This window comes from Octopus bimaculoides, chromosome 7 (genome assembly GCF_046866305.1).
Source record: "Octopus bimaculoides isolate indiv1 chromosome 7, ASM4686630v1, whole genome shotgun sequence".
Taxonomy (NCBI): domain Eukaryota; kingdom Metazoa; phylum Mollusca; class Cephalopoda; order Octopoda; family Octopodidae; genus Octopus; species Octopus bimaculoides.
Genome location: NC_142934.1, coordinates 87,339,941 through 87,361,324, shown reverse-complemented (window position 1 = coordinate 87,361,324; position 21,384 = coordinate 87,339,941). Strand labels below are relative to the sequence as shown.

The following is a 21,384-nucleotide window of genomic DNA, read 5'->3' as shown; positions in this document are numbered from 1 at the left end:
AATGGGATCACCTACCATAAGGATGGCTTCTTCATTAGATGTGGGCTCATTAAAACAGCGTAAAATGTTATTTACTATAGTAACGAACGCACAAACACACACTCACACATACTCATAGAATTGATAATATTAAAAACAGGAAAACGGCCACACACGAAGTTCAAGCAAAACGGAATGTCAATATAGGTACAAAACATACTTTCTGTAGCATGGTCATGGTATAAAAAATGGTAAGTCACCAATTTATCAAAAGTTAGTATGCGTCACTAATGTGAGAAGGTACAGAAAGTCAACATTTATTTGGAACAAGTACTAAATCTGATAAAATTCACAATTGAATAAATGTCACAATGAAGAAAGTGAAAATCCAAGAAAATTCGAAAGGCATAATTCAATTTTTCATAGAAATGAACGCTGAAAAGGAAGATGCTATTTTTGAACCGTGTAACATTATAGGCTGTAGAATAAATACTGAGTAACGCAGTAAATAGGTTGTGCGACGTTGATCCTCACAGAGATGAAAAACACAAGACTGTTAAAAGAAGCATTATCTTGAAACTGGTTATAAGGATTGGAATACCATTTCTGTAATTATATTGAAAGAGCCGCTGAGTATTGTGCGAGTATTGTGAGATATGTTAAATCAACCAAATCTTCATGTTGGTAGTACTTGAAAGTGAATGCTGTTGTTTGTTTGAAATCCAGGCCGGAAGTAAATGTTGAATATCGGCGCGTTTCAAATTTGGTGGGCGCGTTGCATACATAAATTAAGACACATAGACAGACATGCGTGCATTAACGCACAATTTTGGCCTTTTTCTGTCCCTGTATGTGTCTGTCGCTGTTTTTTAGATGTGTGTGGGTATGTCAGTCGTCACAAAAATGTACGCAGACTGACAGACACATACACCGTCACACATATATACTTGTCAGTCGTCGGCACAACGTAGGTAAAGAACGTGCGAACACACTCATATAGAGAATGTGACGTCATTGTGGTGGTGATACAAAATGTTGTTTACGATAGGTGACTATAAGTAAAATGATAATGTCAAATTTTTGTAATGCAAATATGTGAATGAAAATATAGCTTAGTTGGTAGCCAAAAGCTTACTGAATCTTTTGATACCCCTTAAGTCAAAATCGGCAACTCAGTTTAGGAATGCATAAGGAACATACGCACACACACACACACACACACACGCACACACACACACACACACACACACACACACACACTCATAAAACTCTCTTATATATATATATATATATATATATATATATATAGCAATTAGAAAATGGAGGATAATATGCTGTACCCAACGACTTGCAGACACCCTCCCAGCAGTGTATTGGATAGATACTATTCCTTAGTGGGTTGAGTCCTCAACCCCTAACTCTCTTGCATTAGGAATAGTATCTATCCAATACACTGCTGGGAGGGTGTCTGCAAGTCGATGGGTACAGCATATTATCCTCCATTTTCTAATTGCTATATATATATATATATATATATATATATATATATATATATATATATATGTATTTATTTTATCCTAATAAATAATAATTCGGATAGAATAAATGGGTTAATAGAAACCAACGTAGCAAAGAACACAAAAAACTGTGGTGTAATTCCTGTTAGTGAGGCAGAAACTCCTTGATATTTTGGGTATTTGAGTATATATAAAAATTTAAAGAATGGAGTAAACATATGTTATAACTGCATACTTTATTCCGACATATGTTTCGAAGAATTACAATTTATGCGATCCATAGGAATCGTCGATGTTAAAAATGTAAACTTCTCCTCAGGGAATGTATGGGAACCATCTGCAATTTTTATCGGATTTATATCAGCCTATCTTCTCCCAACTCTGAATTTTCTTTCTCTTTTTGTCTTTTTTCTTTTCTTTTTTTCTTCCCTTATTGTCCAACGTACTATCTGGTAGCGTCCTAATCTCCAACGGTTTTTCTTCAAATGAATTACGTTATAACCTTCTCCAACTATAGTTATCATACTCGGTCATAATGTCTTACGTTTAAGATGGTTCCCATACATTCCCTGAGGAGAAGTTTACATTTTTAACATCGACGATTCCTATGGATCACATAAATTGTAATTCTTCGAAACATATATCGGAAAATAGTATGCAGTTATAACATGCGTTTACTCCATTCCTTAAATTTATATATATATATATATAATCATAAATATACAGGGATTAGCATTGAGTTGCTTCTCCAACATACTGAAAATTTAGAAATAGCAGTCAAAGAACTACTGATTCTAAACTACAAATTTTTCTCTAAACGGGTGGCGATATTTATGGCACACATAGAACAAAAAACCGGAGGGAAAAGCGTAAACAAAACAAGTCTTTAGTTAATTGGATACGAATCGTTTCATGGTTAAGCGAATGAAAATTTCACTATTCCAATCTTCAGCCCAAATATTCTGATAAATTTGAAAGTGTCTCTAAAAAAATTCACGGTAATTTTTGGTGTGCCATAAATATCGCCACCCGTTTAGAGAAAAATTTGTAGTTTAGAATCAGTAGTTCTTTGACTGCTATTTCTAAATTTTCAGTATGTTGGAGAAGCAACTCAATGCTAATCCCTGTATATTTATGATGATAAATGGTTTTACCGATAAAGGTTTTTTCATACTGAACTACTTGGCAAAATTGTTAATTATTAATTCTAGTATTAATTGACGATTCCCTGCCCTTATTCTTGTATATATATATATATATATATATATATATATATATATATATATATATATATATATATATATATATATATATACAATTGCAGCGTGGAAGGTGTTTATAAGTCATTTAAAATAAGTTAGATTCACAAAATCCGTTAGATTCACTTCAACATTTAAATTTAATTTGTCAAAATATTTTCGTCGCATTGAGACCGCGACCTGTTCACTGACAAAATTCTGTGCTGCATCTGAGAAAGTAATAGTTAGTTCATGATATATATGTACATGTGTATGTATGTATGTATGTATGTATGTATGTATGTATGTATGTATGTATGTATGTATGTTTGTATGTATGTGCGTGTACATGTGTGCGCGTATGCATCTGTGTACATGCGTATGCATGTGTGCATGCCTATACATATGTATGTATATATGTATGTATGTGAGTATGCACGTATGTACTTATGGATGTACGTGAGTAATAGGGTAAGTGTGTAGACGTGTTTGTGTGTGTGTGTGTGTGTGCATATGTATGTACATGTGAATGTATGTTTACGTACTGATACGTGCGTCAGTTCAAGTTGTATACATGACAGTTACTTTGTTGAAGGTTGTATATACGCACATATATACATATGCATATACACATATGTAAACACACACACACACACATATATGTGTGTGTGCGTTTGCTCCTCTCACCATCGTCTAACGGTGAATTGATACGTCTTAGATACATATATGTACATATATAACCTTACTTATACATATATAAACAAGTATACACAATCATATTGACACTCACACGCACTCACAAATATACATATTATCTTAAAGTATACACGCATATACGCTTAACCATCACTACACCTATACATATATATACACACACACATACACACATACATATAGACAAATATGTATGACACTAATACAAGGATAACGGTTAAAATTCAAATATGCATTTTTCCTTTTTTTTCCATAAACATACCACACATAGATGTATCTACACACACTCATATCTACACATACTCATACGCCCATGCATGCACATACTCATAGTCACATACACAACGCATAACACATACACACATGTGCACACACACATACATCTACACACACGCACACACATATCAAACTATATACGCTCATACGGTTATATATAATAACATATATGTATGTATTATGCATCTCAACATGTATGTATGGAAAGGAATTCCACATGTAAAAGAGAAAGAATGGTGACTATAGAGGTGTACTCCCGTGTGGAATCTGGATGTTACCCCACTCGGATTTTCGGTTGAGAGAGGGTTTGTACTCTTCTATACAGACAGCTTCAGTGACCTGTCTCAGCATTGCATCAGTGGGATGTTTGGACACGATATTTAATTTAAGTCTCCCTAAGGAGCGCTTGTGGTAGTCTACAGCATGCTGATAGAAGATGGAGTTTGGTTTCTTTTCAAAGTAGTTGTCCAGGTGTTCTTTGAACCTATCATTGATACTCCTAGAAGTCTCACCGATGTATGACTCTGGGTTAGTCGCGCAAGCTCCTTCTTGGCACTTAATCTGGTATACAGTGTTCTTGGTTTTGCAGTTCACGTGTGGGTTTGTAGAACACACTGCACAGTTATTTTGACAGATGATTCTATCAAACGGATATGATTTACATAACTCAGATTTGATAGTCCTACCTGTCTTTTCTACAACTTTGATCTTAAGGCCAGTTGCGTGCAGGATTTTCTTGAATGCCTAACTTAATATGCTCTTAGGTGTAGCATCAACAAACATCACACTGTGAAACTTCTTGTTATCATACCAAGTGTCGTTTTTATTTCTTTTGTTGGTGTCCCTCTCTAACCTATTCCAGAACTTGTTGCGGTATAGGGGGCATGTACCGTCTTCATCATCTCTTAGGATGCGTTCGTAAATCCGAGTGGGGTAACATCCAGATTCCATACGGGAGTACACATCTATAGTCACCATTCTTTCTCTTTTACATGTGGAATTCCTTTCCATACATACATGTTGAGATGCATAATACATACATATATGTTATTATATATAACCGTATGAGCGTATATAGTATGATATGTGTGTGTGTGCGTGTAGATGTATGTGTGTGTGCACATGTGTGTATGTGTTATGCGTTGTGTATGTGACTATGAGTGTGTGCATGCATGGACGTATGAGTATGTGTAGATATGAATATGTGTAGATACATCTATGTGTGGTATGTTTATGGAAAAAAAAGGAAAAATGCATATTTGAATTTTAACCGTTATCCTTGTATTAGTGTCATACATATTTGTATATATGTATGTGTGTATGTGTGTGTGTGTATATATGTATAGGTGTAGTGATGGTTAAGCGTATATGCGTGTATACTTTAAGATAATATGTATATTTGTGAGTGCGTGTGAGTGTCAATATGATTGTGTATACTTGTTTATATATGTATAAGTAAGGTTATATATGTACATATATGTATCTAAGACGTTGTATCAATTCACCGTTAGACGATGGTGAGAGGAGCAAACGCACACACACATATATGTGTGTGTGTGTGTGTTTACATATGTGTATATGCATATGTATATATGTGCGTATATACAACCTTCAACAAAGTAACTGTCATGTATACAACTTGAACTGACGCACATATCAGTACATAAACATACATTCACATGTACATACATATGCACACACACACACACACACACACACACAAACACGTCTACACACTTACCCTATTACTCACGTACATCCATAAGTACATACGTGCATACTCACATACATACATATATACATACATATGTATAGGCATGCACACATGCATACGCATGTACACAGATGCATACGCGCACACATGTACATGCACATACATACAAACATGCATACATAAATACATACATACATACATACATACATACATACACATGTACATATATATGTTGAAGTGAATCTAACGGATTTTGTGTGTTATTTTAAATGGCTTATAAACACCTTCCACGCTGCAATTGTTTTCGTTCCAGCACACGATCTCAGATCATGTCACTTGCTATGCAAGTACATCTCCGTAATATATATATATATATATATATATATATATATATATATATATATATATATATATATATATATATATATATGTATATGTATGTATATATACTATATTGTACTAGCCGAATAAATATATGAAGCTTACAAACTTATTGCACTTCTATGCTTTGCCTAATGGGATTGATATATGTGTGTTTGTATGTATGTGCGCGTACGTGAATTTATGTTTGTCTTTTCTTGCAAAAGTTGGTTTAATCGCTCTTCATCGAACTCAACTGGACGACCAGAACGAGGTGAATCTCTTTGAAGTCAAAATTTCCATATTTGAACTTGGCATACAATCACGAGCGGTTCGTTCAGCTATGGCACCCTCTCCATACGTAGCACAAATGTCGCGAGCAGCTTTTGCGGCCTTAGAACCTTGATTAAAAACAAAAAGAAGGAGGTTTCGAAAATTCTCGTTTTTCTTAACTTGACATTCCATTTTAATGAACTGAAAATAAACAAAAACTATCTAAAATTAACTAGAAAAAAAATATGTATATTCCAAATTTTTAAAAACGCAATAAATTCCAGCAGACTGCAACGCCCATAATTATTATGTTTGGGTCGCAGTTGAGCGACAGACCAACACAACTCCCTGTAACACCAAAGATTAACTGAAGGCGAGGTTTATGGTAGCGTTCACCAAATTATAGAAGAGGACCGTCCAGGAGAGTTACAAGAGATTCCGAAATCGTCTGGAGGCCGTTGTTGAAGATAAGGGCAATTTTTATTGAATAAATTTTCTCTTTAGTATTTCAAGATATTTGTATGTAATTTTGATAAATATATCAGTAAAAATGAGATGTCAGTGTTATTTTCATTTGTGCGTAACTTAGACGACAGTCTATTCACCACAATCTGTATATACATAATAAATAAACAAATATATATAGGCAAAATTACTTTATAAACTGAGAACATGAATCATATGCTATACGTTGGTGTGTATATATTTATGCAACAGACGGAATTCATAAGAATATATTCTCATAAACAGACGAATAAAATCACGTGAGTGGCTGTATATCGTATATTTTTTTGCGTATATTTTATGTCGGTTACTATTACTTTCTTATGTTTAGTGAAAACGGTAGATTTTATGTAGATGTTTTACTGAATTGGCAATAGAAATAATTTCCGAATAATTCCTGATGAACAAAGTACTGTATTTACAACTAAAATTAAATCATTCATCATATAGATGAGATATGAAATTAGGCATCAGCGAAGTTTCTAAGAGAGAAAGAGGTAAAAAAGAAAAAGAGAGAAGAGAAAAAGAGAGAAGAGAAAAAGAGAAAGAATATATTTACTAAGTAGTGAAAAAGGAAATAATTCATTCAGAGATGAACCAACGTAAGTCAGATTTCACTGACTTCATCACTATATACACACCCTCATATTACACGCCTACACTAACGTATGCATCTCTCTCTCTCTCTCTCTCTCTCTCTCTCTCTCTCTCTCTCTCTCTCTCTCTCTCTACATATATATAAATACGAGGGTGAGTCAAAAAGTGATGCCATTTTGTTTAGGACAGGTATAATTACTAACACAGGAACATGTATCATACATCAAAATGAAGCTGGTTCTCTATGGATCACGTCCCTATTTCTCAGCATAGTCACCGTTGGGGTCGACCAAATCGACCCCAGGACTTATTCTTTGTAAGCCTAGTACTTATTCTATCGGAGAGGAGAGAGGTAGAGGCAGATGCATACATAAACATGTAAATGTGCATGTGTGTGTTTCTGTGTGTGTGTACGTGCGTGCGTCCGTGCGTGTGTGTGTGTGTGTATGTGTGTGTGTGCGCGCCTCTGTGTGTGCGGGCGTGTGTCTGTGTTTATCTCCCATCACCACTTCACAACCGATGCTGGTATGTCTATGTCTCTGTAACACGGGCATTTGGCGAAAGCGAACGATAGAATAAGTGCTGGGGGCGATTCATTCGACTAAATTCTTTCAAGACGTTGCCCCGGTATGGCCGCAGTCAAATGACTGAAACAAGTAAAAGATAAAGAAAAAACATATATATATAAATATGTATAGGTTGCGTAAGATATTTGAGAACAGATTTAACTTTATATAAAAACAACATATGAAAACAGATAACTTTAATAAATCTCTGAGCGAGGTATACTATGGGCTTTCTGGGATTGTAATAAATGATCTGTTGAACTTGCTGGATAAATGCTGGTTTTCTGATGATTTCAGAACATTTAGAATGCTTTTCATGCTTTGATACTGGTGATACGTTTCCATCTTCAGTCTCTAGCTCCTTACAAACTTTGTAGACGAAAGATATGGCAAGTTTTAAAAATCAAGGTACTTCTAAATCTCTATGCTCGGCTGTTATAACCACAGTAACATAATGCCTATTCATTTCTTGAGTAAGCTGAGGGTCTGCCATTATTATTTTCTGAAACAAAGATTATACAGAGTTAGCAAAAAATGCAGCAATGACCCAAAAAGGGTATGTCCTTAAATAACTTACACACCCTGTACATACATGCATATATATATATATATATATATATATATATATATAGGTATATATGTGTGTGTGTGTGTGTGTATGCATGTGTGCGGTCAACTGTTCATTGATATACCTACAACATACATATGTATTCCTATTTACGTATGCATATTCAGGTGTAAATACACACGCACACACACACAGACCCACACACACATACATATATATATATATATACACATGTCTATGCGCATTCGTGTGCTTGTCAGTGTGTGCATTCTCTATAATTGTATATATTCTCTTTGACATAACGCCCACGTCTACTAGCAAACCAAATTCTAGTTGTGCTGTGACAAGTACACCAATGATTCTAAACATTAATGAGCACATTATGTTGATTCTACAAGCTACGTTCCGTTTTACTGAGACTTTTATTATACAAATTGTACTAAATGTCTCCAGACGACTTAGCAACCAACTTATAATCACTTACATTGCATAAGAACTATTCTGTTAAATTGGACACCTTATTTTGTCCAACAGTGCGTCATGTGACAAAGTGACAAATTAATTTTAGATTTCCCATAAACAGTGTGTAATTAACTGTAAATAATTTGACAATCCTCGTTGTCGCTGAATGTGTTTTATAAATCTTAGACTAATTAGTTTATTTCTTAGATTGTGTACAGCTTAAATATCTCTAATATGTTAATCGTTCTGTGGTCAAATAATCGCTAGCCTTTCTCTGATGTAAGTTTAAGAACGTACTCAGATCGATACCAATTTTCCTTCCAATAAAGAGATATATGTCGTTGACTGGTTCCTTTATATTTGAAAGCGAGGATCGAATGTAGTTCTGTTAAAGTGTTGACGTAGCGTGACTGTGTGGTAAGTAGCTTGCTTACCAACCACATGGTTCCGGGCTCAGTCCTACTGCATGGCACCGTCGGCAAGTATCTTCTACTGTAGCCTTTGATCGTCCAAAGCTTTGTGAGTTCATTTGATTGACGGGAACTGAAATAACCCTGGAATGTCTACGTCCCCGTAATCTAAACTAGCGGTTCGGCATAAGTCACAGATAGAATAAGTACTAGGCTTACAAAAAAATCAGTCCTATTTTTGTTCAACGAAACGCAGTACTTTAGCATGTTCGCAGTCAAATGACTGAAAAAAAAATGAGAATATATATATATATATATATATATATATATATATATATATATATATATATATATATATATATATATATATATATATATATATATACATAAATATACACACATATATGCGTATTTATGCGCGTGCGTGTGTATACGTGTATGTCGGTGTGTGTAGATAGGTTAAGAACCAAGCTGTGTCCTTTTAAAGCATAACTTATTGTTTCAGTATTCCAAGTGCATATGCAGATGTTATATCTATGTCAGGCATGCATAACATTTCAAATGTTTCCCGCAGTGTAATAGCATCAATGCAACAGATGGAAAAAAAATGTTTGCTGTTATTTATTCGCTAATAAGAGTTACAAAATTGTACATGTACGAAATATATAATACACTATATGTATTTTACTACTTGCAGAATTTTGTAACGCCTGTTAACAAATGAAACAGGTGTAATTCTGAATAAATAATACCAAAATATTTATCATTATATCATTATTAATAATGATATAATGATATTTTGGCTAATTTCTGGAAGAAAATCGGCATTTTTTGTATTTGCTGCCGATAGGAAAACAGCACACGTGCGGTAGACATGAAAAGTTATAACATATAAGCACGAGGCATGTTTCCACGTATTGTCCCGTATTTATGTGTTAATCTTGGCTTTCCTGCTGATGATAGCTGGCCTAGCAAATTATTTTATTTTGCTGAAAATAGCTTGAAACCTTGGTTCAGGAAATAGATGATAAATGTTTTTATTTTTCATTCCCTTTCGAAATTATTCCTAATTGTGGTTTTAGGTTTGACTGCTCCTTCTATCGGGTAGATGGTCAATTATGGACATCTCTCTTATGTGTTTAAATGTACACTGTATGTATTTATATATATATGTGTGTGTGTGTGTGTGTGTGTGTAAGTATATGTATATATATTTATATATATATATGTATATAAATATATATATATGTATGTATGTATGTATGTTTGTATATATATATATATATATATATATATTTATACACATATATATAAGTATATATATATATATATATATATATATATATATATATATATTTATATATATATATATATATATATATATATATATATATATATATATATATATATATTAGATAATAAAATGAATGTTTTATATTCGGTAACTTACTAGTAAGGCACGGTCACTTTCATAGTGTTGTGTATCTTGTTAATGAGTGACGGAAGATGGAAGACACGAGAGGTTTATTAATCACTACAATTGTTTCGACACATCTAGCGTCAAGCCCTCAAATGTGTGATACTTAAGAACTGGTGCAGGAGCATCTGACAGTGCCGCAATGTACCCTCTCGGTTCTTGTGAAGAAAAGCAGCAAATGGATGAATATATCATCATTTATGTACATGACCAATGATAAAATAACAGATGCAAAACAGAACCCAACATGTAATACGGCGAAAAAAAATATTAATTATATATACGTATGCAAATGTATATATATATATATATATATATATATATATATATATATATATATATATATATATATATATATATATATATATATATATATATACAGATATATATATATATATAAATATATATATATATATATACATATATGTGTGTGTGTGTGTGTGTGTGTGTATTTGTGTATATATAATTACTTATATGTAAATGATTTTTATATGTTTTTGTCTACATTGCAGGAAATGTATCAGCGTTGTATACATCTAGCCTGAAGACACCAAGTGAAGAATACTACAAGTAAGTTTCAGAAGAATCAGCTAAATTCTGTTTGTAATTTATATTGCCTTGTCATGTGTTGCAATGATTAATTATAAATATTTGATTAGTTTCGTCTTTTGAGCAGGCAATGTACCTAGCATAGAAATAAGCCGAATGTTTCCATGAATATATTTTATTGTCTTAAAATGAACGTGTCCCCTTTCACTTCTCATGGTATAAATATTTCCGTACATATACACCAGCGTACACTCATGCATATATACGTGTGTGTGTGTGTGTGTGTGTGTGTGTGTGTGTGTGTGTGTGTGTGTGTGTGTGTGTGTGTGTGTGTGCGTATGTGTCAGTGTGAATAGATACACACACACACACATGTAATCAAACTTTAACCACATGGGGAATGTTGACGATTTATTTCCTACGTCTTCTTTACTCTTGAACTTTTCTCTAGTCTCCTGTTTCTGATGAAGTGCTTTACTCGAAACGTAAGACCCTTGCTTTCCTTCTCTGAGCGTACCACGTCCTAACGTTTTGGATGTTCTTGTCTTTTTCTCGTTTTTTTTTTTTTAGTGGTTGTGTGGTAATTAGCTTGCTAACGAACCACATGGTTCCGGGTTCAGTCCCTTCTGAGTGTATATGGTAGAGGGAAACTGAAAGAAGATCGTCGTGTGTATGTATATATATGCATGTATATTTGTGTGTGTTTGTGTGTCTGTGTTTGCCCCTCCCCCAACATAGCTTGACAACCGATGGTGGTGTGTTTACATCCCCGTAACTTAGCGGTTCGGCAAAAGAGACCGATAGAATAAGTACTAGGCTTACAAAAGAATAAGTCCTGGGGTCGATTTGCTCGACTAAAGGCGGTGCTCCAGCATGCATTCATCAGTGGAATATAATCAGAAAAAGCTCTTACATACAAATATATATATATATATATATATATATATATATATATATATATATATATCCAACATGCGTTATACTTACATGTCCTGATAAAATCGGTAATTTTAAATATCGATCTTAACGTCATTTATATAAATTGATATATTTATTTGGTCATTATATTCACTGCGGTGATATTCTGACCATATCGCACGAAGAGTTTTTTTCGGCGCGCAATTTAAATTGGTCGTGTTGCATACGTGCATATATATGTATGTATGTATATGTTCGGATATGTAAGTATATCGTATGTTGTATATATATATATATATATATATATATTTGTATTTATGTGCTTTTCTGAGTGTATTCCACTGATGAAGGCAGAGCATTTCTTATGCAGAACCAAAAATCCGGAATCTGGAATTATCCAGCAATTTTTGCTAGGTTATTTTGTCTCTTCGTCTTCTCTCCTGGTGTTATGTGAACATTTAATGTGGTTTTAGAGTCAAGTTTTGACTGCTATTTCCAGCGTGGTGCTACCTCTTAGATACCCTAAATTATAATTTTAAATATATATACATACATATATATATATATATATATATATATATATATATATATATATATATATATATATATATATATATATATATATATATATATATATAATATATGTATATATATAAAGGGAAAGATAGATAGATAGATAGATAGATAGATAGATAGACAGACAGACAGACAGATAGATAGATAGATAGATAGATAGATAGATAGATAGATAGATAAACGCGCGCGCGCACACACACACACACATACACACACACACACACACACAACATACACCCGAACACATAAACTTACATTCTTACATTTAATGCTCGTACAAACAAGAGGAAATAAAATACGGAGAACTATTTACACGTTAACAGTGTGCACTTGGGATTAGGACGCCTCCTTTCGAACTCTTAAATTATCGATGCCCCCACACTTCACAGCTGTTGAAACATGACAGCGGAACCCTAGAGAAAGCTGCTGTTACTTGAGTCGATTTAATAATTAAATCTTCAACATCAAATGCTGTAAAGCTGAAAGCAGTGACTGTTAAAGCCCGATCGGCATTTTAGAAGATGCATATATTTTGCATTCGACTTTTAACTATGCAGCTGTTGCAGCTATAAAATAACTATCAGGCGCTTGGTTCACCAAAGATATTGAAAGACCCTCGATTGGAAGGTTAGTTAGATCGTCAGTCAATATTAATGCGTTTTATCAATACAGTTCTTGAGATTCGCAGTTCAAATATTGTCTTAGTCAATTATTTTTTCTTTTACTTGTTTAAGTTATTGGACAGTCTGGTACTTATTCGAATCGATGAGCCATTAAGTTTCCGAACGTAAACAAACAAACATCGATTGACAAGTGACGATCGGAACTGACACAAGCCATGCATTCACATAGTTTTGCATATATACATAGGCAAACACACACATGTATACTTCTTTGACAAGAACAGTAACGAATGTGGATCGTCTGGTGATGGCGTCGGTGGTCGAAACTTCGAAGTCACAATCAAACCTATTCTATTCTCGTTAAAGAATAAATATGTACTCTACCAAATGAATTTTTCTAGGATATAATGTAAAATATTTCTTATTATAACTTGAAAACAATTATTTATCTGTCTATACACACACACACACACACACACACACACACACACACACACACATATATATATATATATATATATATATATATATATATATATATATATATGCATACATAGATATATTGGGTTGTCCGGAAAGTTCGTGCCGATTTATAGTAGCTTACCTTTCGACTTATTTGCTATGAAACCACCTCAATTCTGGGAAGAAGGTATTTTCAAGTTAAAAGAAAGATGGAGATTGTACAACAAAAAAGTCCTGGGATTGATTTGTTCGACTAAATCCTTTGAAGGCGGTGCACCAGCATGGCCGCAGGCAGATGACTGAAATAAGTAACAGAATAACAGAATACATATATACAGACACACTCATGCGCTCACGTGTATACACACGCGCGCACACGTTCACAGACTAATTCCGCACACCCGCTTTACTGATCTAGAAACACAGACGCCCAACAAAATGCTTTCGTCTATCTTCGTGTTCTGAGTTCAAATTCTGCTGAGGTCGACTTTGCGTTTCAACTGTTTCGGGTCGATAAATAAAGTACAAATCGAGTTAAAGGGTTGATATAAGCGATTTACCTCCCTCCCAAAATTTGAAATCCAAATTGCAAAATTAGTAATAAGTATTAAATACGCTGAATTTTCTTGAGTCTTTCTATCCTTCTCCAAAAATAAAATTAATCAAAATTAATCATAGGCGCAGGAGTGGCTGTGTGGTAAGTAGCTCGCTTACCAGTTATATGGTTCCAGGTTCAGTCCCACTGCGTGGCACTTTGGGCAAGTGTCTTCTACTATAGCCTCGGGCCGACTTAAGCCTTGTGAGTGGATTTGGTAGACGGAAACTGAAGAAGGCCGTCGTATTTATGTATACGTATATATATATATATATATATATATATATGTATGTGTGTTTGTGTGTCTGTGTTTGTCCCCCCACCATCGCTTGATAACCGATGCTGGTGTGTTTACGTTCCCGTAACTTAGCGATTCGGCAAAAAGACACCGATAGAATAAATACCAGGCTTACAAAGAATAAGTCCTAGGGTCGATTTGCCGGACTAAAGGTGGTGCTCCAGCATGGCCGCAGTCAAATTACTGAAACAGGTAAAAGAGTAAAAGAGTAAAAGATGTGATCGATCAAGCTGCTAGTATTTGTTACTAATACACACTAAATCCATACCGATAGCTACATAACAGGATAACGTATGAAACAAGGTATCACACCATGAGTGGTGTTCAAAAATATATCACCATCCATTATGAGTCTCCATGACAAGGGATGACCTAGGGCTAAATAACGACACCAGCAAAAGTCCAATAGTATCAATAGCGAAAAGAATAAAACAGTTGGAATCTATTTATTCAGCTCTGGCTACTGATTTAATCTATCACATTGAGACCATTGAACAATATCGTATTCAGAAAGAAATAATAGGTCTATCCGCAAACATGTGAGAATCCGATGTCACGGAATGTCTCCGAGGGTATGTTCTCGGCTTAATCAATATATTAGGAAAGGGATCATGGGGACAGATTCTATTGGAAAGTTATATTTATATATGTATGTGCGTGTTTGTGTGCGTGTGTCAGTGTATATTTGTGTGTATAAGCGTATATATAATTATATATATATATACATGCATAGATGACTTTAATTCTCTATACATTCATATACACAAACTGCTTTTATCATAACTAAATTTAAAAACGTGTGTGTATGTATTTGTACGTACATACATAATGTATATGTATATTCACAAAGAAAACATTGGCAATGATTTCCAAGTTTCATCTTGCTGTTGTAGTATATGTATATATGTGTGTGTGTGCGTGTGTGCGTGTGTGCGTGTGTGTGTGTGTGTGTGTGTGTATGCATATACATACATATACGTATGTATGTATGCATGTATGTATATATGTGTGCGTGTGTATTAGAGGCGCAGGAATGGTTGTGTGGTAAGAAGCTTCGGGCCGACCAAAATCTTGTGAGTGGATTTGGTAGACGAAAATTGAAAGAAGCCCTTCGTATGTGTGTGTGTATATATATATATATATATATATATATATATATATATATATGCATGTATGTATGTATGTATGTATGTATGTACGTGTGTGTGTATGTAGAGAAAGAACAAGGCACCGTGCAGAGCCCGAAAGATTGCTGGGTGTCATGTCATGTATTTTATAAATATGCCCAGTTAAATTTTCATTCTTTTATTATTTTATTCTTTTATTTGTTTGTTATCTTGACTGCGGTCATGCTGGAGCACCGCCTTTAGTCGAATTAATCGACCTCTGGATTCATTCTTTGTAAGGCTAGTACTTATTCTATTGGTTTCTTTTGCTGAAGTGCTACTTTACTGGGACGTAAACATACCAACATCGGTTGTCAAGTGATGGTGGAGGGACAAGCACAAACTCACAAAAATACATACACACACACACAAAGAGGCATACACACAGGCACACGCACAGGCACACACACACACATATATATATATATATATATATATATACATACACGACGGCCGTCTCTCAGTTTCCATCTACTAAATCCACTCACAAAGCTTTGGTCGGCCCGTGGCTATACTAGAAGGCACTTGCCCTAGATGCCACGCAGTGGAACGGAACCCAAAACCATGTTGGTTGGTAAGCTAGCCACTTACCACACAGCCACTTCTGCGTCGGTAAGAGCATGATATATATACACATGTATATATTAGTAAATCTTTCGGCTGTGTATTACATTGATATATATGTATGCATGTATGTATGTATGTATGTATGTATATGTACTAGGCTTACGAAGAATATAACTTGAGATCGAAATGCTTGACTAAAAGCAGTGCTCCAGCATGGCCGCAGTCAAATGACTGAAACAAGTAAAAATAAAAGAATATATATATATATATATATATATATATATATATATATATATATATATATACCGGAGTAAGCACATGAAATGTGCAACAAGGTGGAAAAACTGTCCGATGAACGGGAATGTGAAACTCAGAGTAACGGTTTTTTTGTTATATTTCTACTGCTTTTAAATAAAGTATATATATATATATATTACCACAAGACCATGGGCTCGTATGTTCTGCTTTTGAAAAGAATTGATGTGAAGCAATTTGTACATTTCTGATTAACGCCCATTAACTTAATCTCTAGCATGATTTTATGAAACAGTAGATCATTAAGTGATTTAGGAACAAAGTTTATCATAATTATATACCATAATATGAAACCATCTATGTGAGGTTATCTAAAGTTATTAGGTGCTTGCAGAGTGCAAGAATGAGTTTATGTGATATTCCTGTTTATCACCTTCATCTGTGTTCATATCAGTGTTAAATATTAGCCTATGAAGTTCGTAAAATTATCAATAATAATTTTAAGGATAGCGGTTTACTTGTTTAGCGCTGCGTATATCAATGCATCTAGTGCTAACAACAGTATTACTTTCTCTTTCTCTTTGTCTCTGTCTATTGCCTGTGTATGTGTCTCTCTCTCTCTCTCTCTCACTCTCCTCTCACTTTCTGTCTTTCTCTCTCACTCTCCCTCGATCTATGTATCTATCTATCTATCTATCTAGCATTCCAGCTAGGTAGCTGTGCATTTTACTCTCTCATTTTATATATAAATGTATTTCTGAAATTATATATGATAATATGTACACACAAACACACACACACACACACACACACACACATATGTATATATATATATATATATAAATAGAGAGAGAGAGGGATAGAGAAAAAGAAAGAGATATATAAACACGCACACAATCATACACAGACACACACACGCATATATATATTTATTTATATACTATATATATACACACATAAAACACACGCACAACATATTCATACATATATATATGATGAAAAATGAATTTATACTGTACACAAAGTCTTGAGTAATGTAAAATTGTTTTATTATGCCGTAGCATAAAATCAAGCATTAATAAGTTGTATCAATATATTATATATGTGTGCGTGCACATACACGCACACACACATATACACACACACGCACACAGGTATAGGATATAATATAAATATATCATATATGCGGTTGCTAAATCATAAAAATAAAAAAACAGGAATTAATACTGTATATAAATGTTAAATACTTGAAATATGCCGACGCTGCCTACTACAAAGGCAATAAAATGAGGGAAAAATCCTTTGAGAATATGAAAGCTAAAATACTTGAAAATATAATGAGAGTAAAATCAGTGTTTGAAATAACATACGACTCATAAAGGAACACATAAAATGTTTAAAAGGAAAGAATATAGAGAGCTGATAGAGTGGTCGTCAAAGTAACGAATAGATATGCACACAGGTCACCGTGCACATGCGTGCGCGCGTTATGTGCGTAAGTACGTGTGTGTGTGTTACTGCATGTGTATTTCTATATTTATATATCACACGAAGAGTCACTTATATACATATATACGTATATATTTTATATATTTTATTACGTGCTTATGTATATAGATAGATAGATATTTAGTTAGCTAGATAGAAAGATAGATAGATAGATAGATAGACAGACAGACAGACAGACAGACAGACATACAGATAGATAGGTAGATAGATAGACAGACGAATAGACAGACAGGCAGACAGACAGACAGACAGATAGATAGATAGATAGATAGATAGATAGATAGATAGATAGATAGATAGATAGACAGACAGACAGACAGACATACAGATAGATAGGTAGATATCTTTTTATTATAGCCACACAGGGCTAAATACAGAAAATGGACAAATTACAAAGTAGAGCTTTCGGGGGGGGGGGTGATTTGAATCAAAAGGGATCGCGGGAAGAAAAAAAAAAAAAAACGTGGGGGGGGCGATCAATAGGGCTCGTGTATCACAGTCGATGTAAAAAAACGGGGAACAGATTAGGTTTATCCGTGGAGAGAAAAGCCTACGGAAAAGACCACGGTCACCTCAGGCTTCTTTTTTTAAAGGTACATGAAAGTAAGTACCTTCTCTCTTTTTGTCTCTTTTTGTTACAAGTCTATGCTTAAAATGGTGTCGTCTTTCATTCTTACCATTCTTGCCACATTTACCCATTTTTTATTGAAACTTTCATTCGACAACACCTTCCTCTCTATCCTCATCCTCCTTTTCAAGTGGTACTTGAAAAAGTTGACGAGGGATTGACCAGAGAGGAAAGTGTTTGTTTGTAGACCTTTCAAACGCGTCCACCACACGCATTCTTTTGCCATAGCTATCAGTGTTACAAAAACCGTTTTTTCTTCCCGTTTAAAGGAAGGTGGCGGAACAATATTCACGATAGACTCGGCTGATAAGTGGGCTCGTCCCACACGCGACAACAGCCGTTCGACGAAGGTCCACAGCTCTGAAATATCTGGACACTGCACGAGTGCGTGCAGAACGGTTTCGTCGCTCTGACCGCATCTCGGGCAGGTCGGTCCGGTGGTTTTCGAACCGTGTCTGTAGATCTTCTCTCGAACTGGTAGTGCGTCTCGATAGCATTGCCAAGCCAGGGATCTCTGGAAATTATCCATAGGCCCCGGCCCGAACGTCGTCTTGAAAAGGCGTGTTAGGAATTTCTCATCGACACCCAGGTTTGCTCCGAGAGTGTCGTCAGACCTCCCATCCACTAGTCCTCTATAGAACGCATTGGTTGTTTGGAAGTTGCACAAGATTGATCCCGGACGGCAGAGCTGTTGTAGAGCTTGGCAACACTCGCGGTGCCAATCGCCCAGTTTCGGTCTCTTCCTGATCCATGTTTGCAGTTCGGTGACTGAGACGAGCTGCGGGAAGGCGTGCCTCACAAACGGCGCCGACACCTGTTCACCGTCGACAATGAAGTTCCAGAGATGCCGCAGTCTCAGCGCATGTCTGCGCATCATTAACCACGGCATCCCCAGTCCTTCATGTTGTTGACAGCAAATGGATCGCCTCACCATCGGAACGCCACCCTTCCACAGAAAGCGGAAAAGTATGCGTTCTAGTTTCGTGATGGTGGCATCGGGACAAGGCATGACGGTCAGGCGGTAATCGATGACTGATGCGATATACACATTAGCCACCTCCGCCCGGCTTTTTAGAGATAACTTTCTCTCGGCCCATGTTTGGCTGAGTTTGATCACTCTACTGGTGATCTCGTCCCAGTTCTTATTCATAGAGAAATAGATTGATAGATAGATAGATACATAGTTAGATATATAGATAGATAGATAGATACATAGATAGATAGGTAGGTAGATAGAGAGAAATAGATTGATAGATAGATATATAGTTATATATATAAATATATATATATATATATATATATATATATATATATATATATATATATATATATATAGATAGATAGATAGATAGATAGATAGATAGATAGATAGATAGATAGATAGATAGATAGATAGATAGATAAAAGGATTGATTGAGAGAGAAACGGTGTTGATGTTGGTGTTGATGATGATGATGATGATGATGATGATGATGATGATGATGATGGCGACGACGACGACGATGTCGACGATGATGATGAGGAGGAGGAGGTGGACAAGAAGGAAATTACGACGATGACTATGACAACGGAAAAGAAGAGCGACTACTGAAAAGATAATATAAAAACAAACTGACGTTTCAAGCTTCCTTTGTATTAGAAACATAAATATCTTTGTCTCTATGAAATATACAACATTACATATGTATTACATATGCATTTCCTTCTATTTTGGAGAATATTGCGTTTTGGAAACAATAGCGTCGCTACATATTTGGCACATTTAATCTGCTACAATTGTGCTTCATGAAAATTTACAATTAAACTTATTGGAAAATACAGACAAGGACACACAGACACAGACACAGACAAACACACACATGTTCACACGCACACAGAACGAATTTTATTATATAAAGGTTTATGTATGTAATGAACGTGTGTGTGTGTGTGTGTGTGTGTGCGTGTTCATGTCTGTATCACCTTTTCATTGCATCGCCCAGACTAAGAATGTTGTTGGCCACAATGCTCTCACTTTCATTGTTCTCTTGTGCACAACCTCAGCTATAAACATATATACATACATACATACATACATATATATATATATATATATATATATGTACATATAAATATACATATATATATATATATATATATATATATATATATATATATATATATATATATATATATATATATATATATATATATATATATATATATATATATATATATATATCCGATATAGAGAAGAAAGAAGAAAAAACAGGCAAAACCTCCATATTCCGACGCAGCACTGAGGTTGTGTGTAATTTGCATTATGACAATATATGTATATATACTTAGTAAAATAGAATTTCTTATTTTTTACTGAAAACTCTAACGAGGTGACGCGATGACGTTATGCAATTTCGCCAAAGGATTATATAATCTTACTAGTCGATTTACTGAAACACATATACGTTTTATAAAGGTTGAAACATCAGTTAACTTTTCAGAATTTTGCATGCATGTATATCTATCTATCTATATATATATATATAAATATATATATTATGGAAAGATAGATATGAGTTAATCTGCGTGTGATAACTTTGTAGC

General features: G+C 34.6%; 1 protein-coding gene across 1 annotated transcript in view; it reads left to right on the top strand.

Annotated features, from left to right (window-relative positions):
* The window catches only part of LOC106884069 (sodium- and chloride-dependent glycine transporter 1), a 362,819-nt gene that overhangs the window by 252,225 nt on the left and 89,210 nt on the right, over positions 1 to 21,384 (top strand). Inside the window, exon 5 of the mRNA XM_089355594.1 lies at positions 11,168 to 11,225. Coding sequence (XP_089211720.1) covers positions 11,168 to 11,225 — 58 coding nt within the window. The remainder of the gene's footprint in view (positions 1 to 11,167; positions 11,226 to 21,384) is intronic.